The 14,142-nt window shown below is 37.0% G+C and overlaps 1 protein-coding gene across 3 annotated transcripts in view; it reads right to left on the minus strand.

Annotated features, from left to right (window-relative positions):
- Positions 1 to 14,142, minus strand: part of LOC115245227 (glutamate receptor ionotropic, kainate 2) — a 160,312-nt gene that overhangs the window by 19,532 nt on the left and 126,638 nt on the right. The window contains exons 10-18 of one of the 3 annotated variants that reach the window (XM_029823448.1): positions 13,298 to 13,589; positions 12,518 to 12,656; positions 11,831 to 11,968; positions 10,944 to 11,081; positions 7,369 to 7,567; positions 6,652 to 6,883; positions 5,215 to 5,330; positions 3,542 to 3,697; positions 1,383 to 1,735 (exon numbers count right to left, since the gene is read on the minus strand). In XM_029823448.1, coding sequence (XP_029679308.1) covers positions 1,682 to 1,735; positions 3,542 to 3,697; positions 5,215 to 5,330; positions 6,652 to 6,883; positions 7,369 to 7,567; positions 10,944 to 11,081; positions 11,831 to 11,968; positions 12,518 to 12,656; positions 13,298 to 13,589 — 1,464 coding nt within the window. In that variant the 3' untranslated portion in view covers positions 1,383 to 1,681. Of the gene's footprint in view, positions 1 to 1,382; positions 1,736 to 3,541; positions 3,698 to 5,214; positions 5,331 to 6,651; positions 6,884 to 7,368; positions 7,568 to 10,943; positions 11,082 to 11,830; positions 11,995 to 12,513; positions 12,657 to 13,297; positions 13,590 to 14,142 lie in introns of those variants that run through there. The other 2 variants (XM_029823445.1, XM_029823447.1) reach the window with 2 other exon arrangements.

A 14,142-nucleotide genomic window follows, 5' to 3' on the forward strand; every position in this document is an offset into this window, starting at 1 on the left:
CAATATCTATTAATGTTAAAAATAGTAGATTATTTATATAATTAAAATTCGATATCAATTTTGGTTGAATTCTTTGAGCTATGAAGATTTATCTATGTAACAATACTGATAACGAAATAAATAAGCTCACCTCCTGTGAATCCGTGACGGGAGAGAAGCAAGAAACATTGCGACACAACTAACAATGTCATACTAAATTGTCACACACACAACGCGCGTCTTTTCAATTTTACTTAGAACTACAAGTAATGCAATATTTTGAAACTGCAATTTTCGTAAAAGTTACTTCGCCATGACACATAGATTCGTCTATTTAATAACGAAATTTCGGAGTCCGCGTGCTTCTAAACATGGATCGGAAGTACTTTACATTATGAAGAAAGGCGCACGGTGGATAAAGATGATATAGCGCAATTTAATATCGCACTTACTACAAAACGTTCAAATTGATTAATTTTATTCATACCACAATTTATAATTAATGAAATATAAAAAGTATATACGAAGAGAGATGAGAATTGGTAATCGTGTATTCTTTAACGAATTCGAAATCAATGTTTTCTTAATAGAAATTAAAATGGAAATGTTATTTACCATTGAAAATCAAAGAATTCCAGCCCACCGGGCTGCAAGAGCAACTTTCTTGAACTGTAAGAAAATTTTACATTTCAATTAATTTCAAACGACATTTACTTACTAGGAATATTCGTTCATTCTTGCTGATAATTTCTATTTTTCATATCTTTATAATGCCATGAATAAAATAATGGATCGTTAATAAAATTAAATTTTGACAAGATATATCTCCTTTGTATCCACACCTGCTCCTTCGATTATCGCGTATCATTATCTTGCGAAGCGAACGGACTCCGCGTACACTTACGAACGTAATGGTTAGCTCGATAGCTACATATTATTTACAGTAAAACGTCTTGTAATCTGGCACACACTATACATTCACTATCTAGCCGGTATAAAATCGTGATTGTTCGTAAAAGTTTGTCCGTTATCGCACTATAATTCGATTGTAAATACCGCGGCTTTCTCTTTTTAGTATTTTGACGTCGGTTGAGACATTTACAACTTCGCGAGGGAGGATCTGACCTTTCCTATTGCGAGGCTTTAAAGTCTTTGTGTGTTAATCTAAGTTTTGATATGAGCAAATGGCAAACACGTTGGCCTTTCCAATCTTTCTTTTACGCTACCTTTCGGCTCGGATTTCTTATACATTACGTATGTCGTAATAATCGTAGATTTTTCTACTGAAAAGTTGTCGTTAATAAAATTTTAATAATATATTCACAGTAAGATATTTGATTATATCGTATAATTCTGATAGAACCAATTGATCCGTACATCAGAATATTGAAAACTTTATTTTCTTTTTTTTTTGTGCGCCGAAATTCAAAGAGAAGTATTTATATATACATATCTCGAATAATTTCGTCAAACCAGATGATTGATATTTGACAGGATTCTGGGAGGAAAATTGGAAAGGTCAAGGCTCGTTGCTTCTCCTGTCCGATTATTTAATTTGTCCCTATAATTTTACGATCTTTACACAGTTTCCCGATCACTCGTGATGGAGTTCTTCCTTAGGTCCACTGAACTCGGATCGGATACGCTTTGAGGTACGGCTTGAGTTTAAGAATCAGTTTTCGCAGCGCAGCGCGTACCGTCGCTAGTGCAGATCAGTAAAACCTTCGCAGATCGGTTTCCCCGAGGATTTCTGCTTCTAAAACAGAACACCAAAATGCCTGAGTCAGATTCGTTACATCAGTCATTGTTGCGATGGTCGAGTAGCAAAGGGGGAAAAGGTGCGCATCGATACAATCATCTTCGCTTATTTAAATAGCAAATAAAAATAATATATACATCTCTATCACGCTGTCTCATTGCTTCTTTAAATAGAAATACATACATAGAGGCATTATCTGTCATTAATTGTTATAGCTCTTAGCATCGTTGATTATTGTAATCATTATTTCACGACGAATTTCCACAAAGAGTAGAAGTCAATCTCACAAAGCGATATTAATAAATCCATTTTAATTTTATCTATTATTTTTAATTTTTGTGACATCAAATATCGCGATTGTTATAACATTCGTAGTCGGCTGATTTGATCAGACCATATCAAATCAATCTTGCGCATTACGCAGCACGGAAATTCAAATATACCGTATACGATCTATTCGAAATCCGTACTATTCATTGCAGGACGAGAGTCTCGTCCCGTGATCGATTTAAGTGGATTTGAATTTTTGTAGAATCTTGTCTCGCACACTCTATAGCGTATCCTGAAGTAGACAGGAGGGGTTGAAAAGAGACTCGAGCAACACCATCAACGATCGCTAGCTCATAGAGCTATTTGCTCTTAGGGTACGTCCAGAATGATCCGCGTAAAGCTGCATATTCGTATCTCTGGACGAGCCCTCTTCAAATAGTTGCCTGTTTGCTTACCCCTTGAATGTATGCAAACGGTGGCACGAATACATATCGCATAGACCGCACGCCGGCCACCGCGAGCAGCGCAACGCGAGGCTTTACATACGCTAATTCCATTTTCCCGCACTCGAGCAAAACAAATCTCGCTAGAAAATTTTTTCATCAAGTTTTCACTGGCTGCGTTTCTATAACTGACAATGAGTCGTTCCAATAACCACGACGTTCTCGTACAATGCTAGCGATCGCGACATCTTACTCGTTCATGCAATTGTATGTATTAACACTTAGATTGGAACTGGAACAACGACTTTTTAACATTAAAGTAAAAAAAAAAAAAATGCGACATATATTAGAATATAACATTAAGATTGAATTAACCAAAAGCCAGATTCAAAATTTACTAGAATGAATTTTTAGGAAGGAGAAATCGACAATTATATAAAGATAAATTCCTTTCTTTAAATATTGCTAATTGATTGAACAAATTAAATTTTTAATGATTATTTTAGATGAATAATATCTTTCGATGAACAAGTCCTGCGCGAAAAATATTTCCTGTTTTTCGCAAAAGAAAAGTTCGCAGTTAAATTGCCTGGATTTATCATAAGTCGCGAATACTCCAGACATTTCTTCAGCGTAGATGCTTGCACTAGCGTATCTTCGATGGCGAGCGAGGACGGATATTTGCCCGTCCGACTAACGACGATATTCGTGCGCAACGAGACAATAGGGATAATGACGAATGGGAGAGGATAACGATGCACGAGGATGGCGGAAAAATGAGGGAATAAAATTATACGTATGCAGTGGGTTGTTTCACGAGGCCGCGTAAGTTTTCGCCGATATGGATGGCGATATCGATCGACAAGAGACACAATGGGTTACCGATCTCGTGCCGCGCGAGCGATCAGACCCGAGTGGTTCTGTACCGAGACCATTACAGAGGAACTCCACCAGTATGCGAGCATCAACTGATGTACTCGCGCGGTATGTCGGGATAGATCGCGTCGGGGTCGAGCCGGGTTGCGGTCACTGATCCCGACGTGGCGATTTCCGCGCGACCTTCCTCCACGTGCTATTTCACGTCACTCACCCGCTCCTCGATTGCCACTTTCCGGCTCTTCCACACAAACTCGCAGACCGCGATCACGCAGGCGACACCCATGCCGCCCATCAGCACCACGAAGACGCCGCCGACGTTTGCCAAGCCGAGCTCGTTCGCCGCCGAGCTGCTTTTCGAGGTGTCGTCCTGCCCATGAGAAACATCGATTAGCCTGCGGCGTATTAACGCGGGCTATTAATGGGCCGGGTATGGGCCGAGTATGAGCCCGTTGTATCGGTAATGCATTGTCGGAGAAACGGCCGTTTTCGTGTTTAGTCTGCTGCGCGTCGTTAATGCACGCGTGGTCTTCGCGCTCGAATGTTCATTATTGAAGCGATTCGCGTCGTCGATAATATCGCGAAAATTTCATCTCGGTTGCTCCCTTGCACGCTGATAAATTAAAGCGCTGAGAGAAAACAGGAAATGGTCTGTTGATTTTATTAAATTGTCCGTTTGACGCTAATCTTAAAGCGCTCAATTTTTGATTGACATTTTACATGAAAAAAAAATATCTACATCCTAAACGTGTTAAAAATACCGTGTGTCTAAATTTATATCGCAATTTTTTAATTTAGCTAAAAAATATACATTTAAAAGGATGGTATGATTCTTTTTTCTATAGACTGGATTTTTCGAAAGAAGAATATTTTATAGAAAAAGGGTACACCATCAGTTCTTTATGATTATTCTCAGATATAATAGAATTTGATAACAATTATATATACATTTTTAAAAAAGATTGAAAACGATATTAAATATATAATTTCTTAAACTTTGAATAGAAAATAATTGCAGCTGACTTACTTTTATGTACAATGTGTGAAAATATCGTGTTTTATTTTTAATATCTTATATCTTTAATGTCTTCAATGCTTGTAAACGGAGTACAGGATCGAGGCGTTAATTCCTCTTGTATAACTACAATCGTCTATCTACGTTTGTGCGTCAAATGTCGGCAAGTTTGCCCACAAGGAAGGAGGAGCTTAGACGAATTATCAGGAGAATTTATCGGCGTAGGGGTACGCGAGAAATAGCAGTGCGCGCAACGGTGATCGCATGCTCGGCGAAGCCTCGATTTCGCGAATTCGCGAAATAGTCTTCTTCGCGTGCCGTCTCAACCCCCAGTAACCTTCCCACCCCTGACGGATGAGAGGAGTTGCTGGAGTCTGACGCAAGAATCTCGAACGCGCACTTCTTGACTGCGCTAGCGCGGTGTGGAGTATTTTGCGTGAGAAAAATAAGGGAAGAGACGAGAAGTGTTAAAAATGAAATGTTAAAATTGAAATGGAGTCTCGGACATGACAAAGATTCCATATAAAATGCATCTAATGGCAATAAATTTCTGTTTGTCGATCTGAGACATAAATAAAAGATGTCTGTTATTAAATTATTTTCGCGTAATTGTAATAAATATGCTGTATATATTGTGGTACAATTATTTTAATAAAAACACTATTCTTTTTTTTGTTATATTTTACATAAATACTTTGTTTTTGTCAAATCTTTTCTTTTTCTAAATAATCTTTAAACTTAATCTTCATTTTTTTACAGTGTTTGAATTAGATGTTTCGTTATTAATATTTTTTTATTATAGATCTTATATTCTTTATTATAAGACGATTAAAAGTAAATCATATACTTTCGCCTAATACATATTTGCTCACCCTGCAGGATCCGCCACCTCGCTTCTCCTTCCACCAGCGCGTTTTCAGCACGTGAAGCTTCCCTTCCTCCTGGAGCTTCAGGATGGCCCCGTTTATGGCCGTTCTGTATGGTGAGTCTGAAGTTCCAAGGTCGTTTTGAGGAACTCCACCACCGCTTTTATCGTCTCGTAGCATCGTACTTCCGCGAAACTTTCGGAAGTACCGTTGCGCCAATCGTTCCCTCGCGCCAACGTTTCGCCTGCAATTCCGCGCGCGATCGCTTCCTTCATAGCGATATTCACTATCGACCGGTATTTTCGCGCAGTCGCGAGATTAGGAAGACGACCGGCGATACGATTTCATTCGATCTCACGGGATGAGCGGATAAACTGACTAACGCGCGCTCGCGCGATCTCTCGATTCACCGAGGGAACGATTCGCATTTTCTATTAGAATTTCATTTGCATGAAGGAGAAATTTTAATTAAGTGAGAATTTCTTTTATTCACAGGTGAATCGGTAGGCCAATAAAGTACTTCACTGTGATATCGATCAATTACGTTTCTTTCTTCGAGAAACCATTATAGTATATCCGCTACTCTCTTTTGTCGATTGGAATTATTAAAAAATATTGTAATTTCAAAAATTTTTAAATCGAATTATACTTTTTACACTAAATTATAGTAAAATTACATAATTTTATAGACTTCCGTAAGAATATTCGTAAAAAAGCAAAAGTGCAAGCCAATACGAGTCAGACACAAATAAAAATACGATGAAAAATTATGATATAATACATATATAAGTATCAAATAAACTGATATTTAATACATATTTTGGTCAGGAGGAATATATTAATGCATTATTATATTGTATTGACGCGATAAACATATGATAATAATAATTCCTCAGTAGTTACAGAATTTCATGCTTTACTTTTTTTAATTATAAAATATATCGATTCATATTTTGACTGCAAAAATAATTATTTTCAAAATATATTTGAATTTTTATCACGTGTTGGCGCTATCCAGCAATAATATATTTAATAGAATGAAATTTTTCATAATTATTGTGTGCGAGATTTATTATTATATCCAGATTATGCTTGATTAATACGAATGAACGATACATTAATACATCTTGGCAGTTGTTAAGTTTTTCGTTTAGACAATCTATGTGTATTATTTGATAATATCGGCAAACTGATAAACCAAAATATTTAAGTAATAAGCATGAAAAATATTAATAAAAAATGTTTTTTTATCTTAAATCTGTTTTATATAATCTGCGAGATACAAGTAAAATAATCATGAAACTTTTTTCCGTATTTTTATGATTTCCATTAAAGAGCAAACTCAAGCCTTACATAAATTTATTGCATAACTTCATATATATATATGAAGTTATGCAATATATATATATATGTACAATACATGGTGTTTCTATTAGCACTTACTTGGTGGCATGGCTATGCCGTATCCTTTCGAGTCTAAGAGACCGCCGACTTGAGTAAGGTCGCAGTTCCTCTCGATTACGTATTCGATGGAGGTGGATTCCATCAGGAATGCGTAACTGCCTTTCCCCTTGATCACTCGATCCACGCCCTCGACGTTGCTCGACGTAAATACCGTCGGTTTCGCCGAATCCATGAAGGACCACATGCGTTGGTACGTCGAGAAATTGGAATCCTAGATCACGCCGGGAATTTCATGGTTGAATATGCGTGCCGTTAAACGATGGAACGTCGGAGTGGAAATCGGTTAATCCCGAAGTAGGCATGCCTTACTTCGGCGTAGGTATCGCGCATCTCTCCTCCCTAATTGTACGCATCGCGTGCGCTTTCTCGGATTAATAGAGGAATATTCTCGGTCCGCATCCTGCGGTTCTCGTGCCGTTGTTGGCTTGATTAGAGATTCTTAGTCCGTCAAGAGCAAATTCAATTCAATTGTGGGATTTCAGATAATAATACGCTAATATACTCAACTATTGTTCGCAATTCCTTTTGTAGCTATTTTATTATTTTATCGTCAAATATTTATTTTATATTTATATAAAATGTATTTTTGATATTGCACATTTGCTAAGAGTAATGCAACAATAACCGCGCGCCGTGAATATTGCTATCTATATTCAGAAACAATGCACGATATAAAAGTATGTATCGTAATCTCACCCTGAAGAAGGCTGCCGTGCTACCGCCTTTGAGGGCACCGTACTTGATCTTCGTCTGCTTAGCGAGATCCTCGGCGCTCTCGATTGGAGAATCCATCCTTTCGACGGTGAGGAAAGCCGCGAGATTAGCCGTATAAGAGGAGATCATGATCAGCGTGAAGAACCACCACATACCCGCGACCATGCGTGTCGACACGGCCCTGTGATAAAAGATCAAAGGCTACATATCCGTTTCCCACGTAAAATACTTTCAAACTAAAAACGCTTTTAAACTAAAAATTCGAATTTATTCGCGAAATAGTTCGTACAACCTAGTCTCGTTTGTAGAGCTGCGTGTTCGATAAAGCGGAGCGTGTCGAGAAAATACAGAGTCGCGGAAAAAAGGAATCAATGGCACCTGCCGTTCGCGAAAGTTTTCGAGAATAACTTCACGCCTTCCACGAGGTAATGGACCGTACAAAAGTTCAACTTTATGTAACGAGCTTTATGTAACGAGCTAGCTGTATACGTCGCGCGGGTATAACCGGTTGCACAGTTAAGCGATTCGCGTTTCCTATTAAATGGCAAATGCGGGAATCGGCAAACGTAGCTATATGTAGAATGTATGCGGGCGAATTATTGTATTTTACACATGAAAATTCGTGCGTATACATAAACGCAATTATGTCATGTATAACGAGTACGTGCAATTATTGGAAACTATTAACGTTACTGCGTGATGGCATTCCAAGCTGCTAGCCCATGCTATGCGATTTCATGCATTTTGATGACCAAGAACAGAGGAAGCATTCTGATTCATTTCATCGCACTTACGCACGATTTACCGGAAATTGTAGCATAGAAATATATATATATATTTAAAATCATATCTCTGCTTTTTGGAGCATATTTTGCTTCTTAATTTCAAATATTAAATATCTTGCTAATTCAGTATCATGTTAATTCTTTATTGAAGGAAAGTGCCTGCTTCAAATTAATTAGAAAGTAAAGTTTTGTTACTTCGTTGCACTACTGTAACGCTTAATTTGCCATAACCTTTTAATTAAGTAGCTCCCTAATTAAGCCACCGATGAAATTTTCATTAGAGGCAGAAGTCGACAAAAGCCGTTAAGGAATACATTTCTGCTACTAATTCCCACATTTTCCGGCATACTTAGCGTACATTCGGCTGCAGCAAGCCTACGATATAGCACGGTTTGAGCGATTCCTGTATATCATTCGCGTAATCTAATACAACGCGATATATGTTCGTTTTCGTTGTGCAATTGCTACCGTTTAGTTTACACGATCTGGCCGACAGAGATATAACGGATCTCTTTTTCTACATTGTCGCGTACTCCATTTTTATATATACTGCGTGCTTCGATAACTTACTTCGGCGCTATATCGGAGCCTTGCTGCATGAGCGAGCCTATGGTGAACCAGAGCGAGTTCAGTAGGGTGAACTCGTTCTCGAGGACCTCGGACTGCCCGTTGCACGGATGGGGATTCTCCCACTCGTAAGGGCTGAATCTGCGGACAGGTGAAAGGGGAAGGTCCGAGATTAGATGTCAAAACGTGCATCTCTGTCCACGTATTATCGGTGTTGTCATCCTGAAATGGCGCGATAAATTTATGGAATTATTGTGCTTCGCGGTCAAATGGACCAATTGAGCAGTATAATCATACAAATCAAGCAGTATACAGTGATTTTTCCATGATAAAAGCGATACGTGTGTGAATAATACATGAAATATATATAATTCATATTATTTACATAAAATAATAATAATACCATGAAGAATTATTCGGTTGTACTTGTATTTTATTTTCCAAGAAAATAAAACAAGGTTTAACTTTTCAACAAAAATTCTTTCGGTCTCAATTATATCACTTGACCATGTATGAAACTTGCTTGATTAGTGCAAATTAATTAATTACATAAGATAGTACGCATGTATCAATTAAAAAAAACAATGTTTTTCTTCTCACTTTTCTTATCACTTAAAAATACGTACAACATTTTATAACATTTAACATTTTATTTTGTTCTTGTGTTTCCTTTGATGCAAGTGAGAATTCTCAATTTTAGAATTCCATAGCGATTTATCAAGCTGTCTATGTGTTTCTTAATGATTGATCGCTTCTATGATTTATGCACAAGAGAGGCAATAATGTTTTAGTTTTGCCGAGGGATAATCAGCAGTGTAACATGCAACGAATGCAATGAGCACTTCCGTTGATACTTTGAGCGCATGAAGATTATTATCTTGATGCGTGAAAGAGAGCTTACTTGGGCAGAATGTCACAACCCTGCCGCATTAGGGAGCCAATGGTGAACCACAAGCAGTTAAGGAGCTTGAAGCGATTCTCCAGGCGATCCGGATTTTTGTTGCACGGATGCGGGTTGTACCATTCATACGGCGTGAATCTAAACTCAATTATTCCAGACACGGTCTGATCCAATGGTATCCAAGCACGTTTTTTTTGTTATGAAAAATTCTATCTTAAAAATTTGCCCAAGATTCGTCCATTTTATGATAAATTGATACGTATAATACATATGATGTATATTGTGATCATTCAGAGAAATATTTTGTTCGGATTATAAACAATTTGTATAAACAGCTAATATTATATATAAGAAAAAATAAAAAGAATTATGTTATATATGTTGATTAAAATTAAAAAGAGAGACAAGTTTCTAATTAATTTTATTATATTGTCATAAAAGAGAGAAACGATATTGATATCAATATCAATTCAATTTTTAATCGCTGTGTATTAAATAAACTACTTATCAAACGAAAAAAAATAAAATAAAAATCATGGAAGACAGGTTCACACATTCCTCTCGTACTTAATTCGTCGATGTATCTGTGAGATGATGCACAAAGTTTGCATCGATTAAATAGAGGATCGAGTTTCCAAAATAGTATCACGGCATTTTGTCGGAGGAATTTAAAGTGGTTCCACTTGCCTGGCTAGTATAAAGAGGAGCACGGAGACCCCGAGATAAGCCGTCGCCATGTAGATCCAAACGTCGAGACTAAGAGGGCTGAGAAACGAGAACAAATTCGGCGGTTGCTTTATGGGTTTGCGGTAAAGTATGCTGATCCCTGAAAATTCAAAATTCTCGTTTTATGCTTAGCCACGGAGCAGATTACAAGTAGAGAATGCATTGATGTGTGGACACAGTGGACCGAGTATAATTACTCGTGAGATTTATTCCGGTTTTCTTTACGGCCACAAACGGCTTACGAAAGCACATATAATGGTCCGCGAAATTGTGCTTGCGAAATTATTTCGAAGATATACAATGCAAAGACTGCCCCGTCACACACACATATGTATCATGTATGCTTAAGATTTTTATCATTTTAGAGAGAGTATATTAATCTTATTCATAATATTTTATATTACTTTTTTAAATGCAATCTCAAATCATCAATTATCTTACGCAAGAATTTTAATTTCAATTTCTGCAATTGCTACCGTTTAGTTCACACGATCTGGCCGACAGAGATATAACGGATCTCTTTTTCTACATTGTCGCGTACTCCATTTTTATATATACTGCGTGCTTCGATAACTTACTTCGGCGCTATATCGGAGCCTTGCTGCATGAGCGAGCCTATGGTGAACCAGAGCGAGTTCAGTAGGGTGAACTCGTTCTCGAGGACCTCGGACTGCCCGTTGCACGGATGGGGATTCTCCCACTCGTAAGGGCTGAATCTGCGGACAGGTGAAAGGGGAAGGTCCGAGATTAGATGTCAAAACGTGCATCTCTGTCCACGTATTATCGGTGTTGTCATCCTGAAATGGCGCGATAAATTTATGGAATTATTGTGCTTCGCGGTCAAATGGACCAATTGAGATGAAATCAAGCAGTATACAGTGATTTTTCCATGATAAAAGCGATACGTGTGTGAATAATACATGAAATATATATAATTCATATTATTTACATAAAATAATAATAATACCATGAAGAATTATTCGGTTGTACTTGTATTTTATTTTCCAAGAAAATAAAACAAGGTTTAACTTTTCAACAAAAATTCTTTCGGTCTCAATTATATCACTTGACCATGTATGAAACTTGCTTGATTAGTGCAAATTAATTAATTACATAAGATAGTACGCATGTATCAATTAAAAAAAACAATGTTTTTCTTCTCACTTTTCTTATCACTTAAAAATACGTACAACATTTTATAACATTTAACATTTTATTTTGTTCTTGTGTTTCCTTTGATGCAAGTGAGAATTCTCAATTTTAGAATTCCATAGCGATTTATCAAGCTGTCTATGTGTTTCTTAATGATTGATCGCTTCTATGATTTATGCACAAGAGAGGCAATAATGTTTTAGTTTTGCCGAGGGATAATCAGCAGTGTAACATGCAACGAATGCAATGAGCACTTCCGTTGATACTTTGAGCGCATGAAGATTATTATCTTGATGCGTGAAAGAGAGCTTACTTGGGCAGAATGTCACAACCCTGCCGCATTAGGGAGCCAATGGTGAACCACAAGCAGTTAAGGAGCTTGAAGCGATTCTCCAGGCGATCCGGATTTTTGTTGCACGGATGCGGGTTGTACCATTCATACGGCGTGAATCTAAACTCAATTATTCCAGACACGGTCTGATCCAATGGTATCCAAGCACGTTTTTTTTGTTATGAAAAATTCTATCTTAAAAATTTGCCCAAGATTCGTCCATTTTATGATAAATTGATACGTATAATACATATGATGTATATTGTGATCATTCAGAGAAATATTTTGTTCGGATTATAAACAATTTGTATAAACAGCTAATATTATATATAAGAAAAAATAAAAAGAATTATGTTATATATGTTGATTAAAATTAAAAAGAGAGACAAGTTTCTAATTAATTTTATTATATTGTCATAAAAGAGAGAAACGATATTGATATCAATATCAATTCAATTTTTAATCGCTGTGTATTAAATAAACTACTTATCAAACGAAAAAAAATAAAATAAAAATCATGGAAGACAGGTTCACACATTCCTCTCGTACTTAATTCGTCGATGTATCTGTGAGATGATGCACAAAGTTTGCATCGATTAAATAGAGGATCGAGTTTCCAAAATAGTATCACGGCATTTTGTCGGAGGAATTTAAAGTGGTTCCACTTGCCTGGCTAGTATAAAGAGGAGCACGGAGACCCCGAGATAAGCCGTCGCCATGTAGATCCAAACGTCGAGACTAAGAGGGCTGAGAAACGAGAACAAATTCGGCGGTTGCTTTATGGGTTTGCGGTAAAGTATGCTGATCCCTGAAAATTCAAAATTCTCGTTTTATGCTTAGCCACGGAGCAGATTACAAGTAGAGAATGCATTGATGTGTGGACACAGTGGACCGAGTATAATTACTCGTGAGATTTATTCCGGTTTTCTTTACGGCCACAAACGGCTTACGAAAGCACATATAATGGTCCGCGAAATTGTGCTTGCGAAATTATTTCGAAGATATACAATGCAAAGACTGCCCCGTCACACACACATATGTATCATGTATGCTTAAGATTTTTATCATTTTAGAGAGAGTATATTAATCTTATTCATAATATTTTATATTACTTTTTTAAATGCAATCTCAAATCATCAATTATCTTACGCAAGAATTTTAATTTCAATTTCAATTATACGTGATTGATCCATATTTTCGATAGTAATAATATTTACAATAAAATGCATGCGCGTTTTTTTTTTCACTTTCGTTAATGCTGTGATTAAAAAACATTGTTCCATAAAAGTAAATATTAATAAAAATATTATCTTACATACAATATTCAATACTATATTCACACATGACATCTAGCATATCTATTTTTACGTATCTCTTTATAACACGTTTATGAATGTCATGAAAATGCGGCGGCGTTCACTGCACGTCATAGCTAACAATAAGTCTTACCTAAAGGCATGAACGGCGTGGTGAAGTCGACAGCCTGTTCCCGATCGTACGTGATGGTGAGATCGGCGATCGCGAGATCGGCCTTCTGATCAAGCAGCTCCTTCATCATCCCATCCCACTCCTTCGTCTGCTTATTGTACGAGCCATAACGTCCGTCCGGCACAAGCCGGAACGTATAATTGAATCCAAGCAGCCGCGATATCTCGTAAATCAAGTCGACGCTGTAGCCTTCGAATTGCGCATTTCCGGTGAGCTTCTCGCTTGAGTCCTTCCGCATGCAGTACGGCGCGCTCTGCGAGATAATGAGCTGCCGTCAACAGTGTGCTGCACATATGCATCTGAAAGGATGCTGCGCGTTTACCGATACGAGCAGTCGAGTTTATCGACGATAGCTCTCGACAGCGAAGCTCTCGAGCCCGCGAGTGGAGTTATAATATCTGCAGAAGTAATCTTGGCGACGCTCATATATGAATATCAAGATTAAAGTATATTGGATATATAGAGACTGTACACTGTTCACAATAGCGTCTCTTTATATTGAAGTTCCTTATAATATTAGAGTGAATCGTATCTAAATAATGTATAGTGTGGTCCGCATAGAATAAATATTTCTCGAAAAGTACAGAGCTTATTTTAATTATTTATCATAACATAAATTATATAATATTGCTACACAATTCTTTATATTAAAATGATAAAAATTATCAATTTCTTCATTTTTGATAAAGTACAAGAGATTTTATAAAATTTGTATTTCAAAGCTAGAAAGTGTCTTGATGAAAATTTATAAATTCAAGTTCTACATATTAAAAATTAAAGAATTTTATTAAGAGTTTAAGGAATAT

The sequence above is a fragment of the Formica exsecta genome, unplaced genomic scaffold (assembly GCF_003651465.1).
Source record: "Formica exsecta isolate Colony F162 unplaced genomic scaffold, ASM365146v1 scaffold93, whole genome shotgun sequence".
Classification (NCBI taxonomy): Eukaryota; Metazoa; Arthropoda; class Insecta; order Hymenoptera; family Formicidae; genus Formica; species Formica exsecta.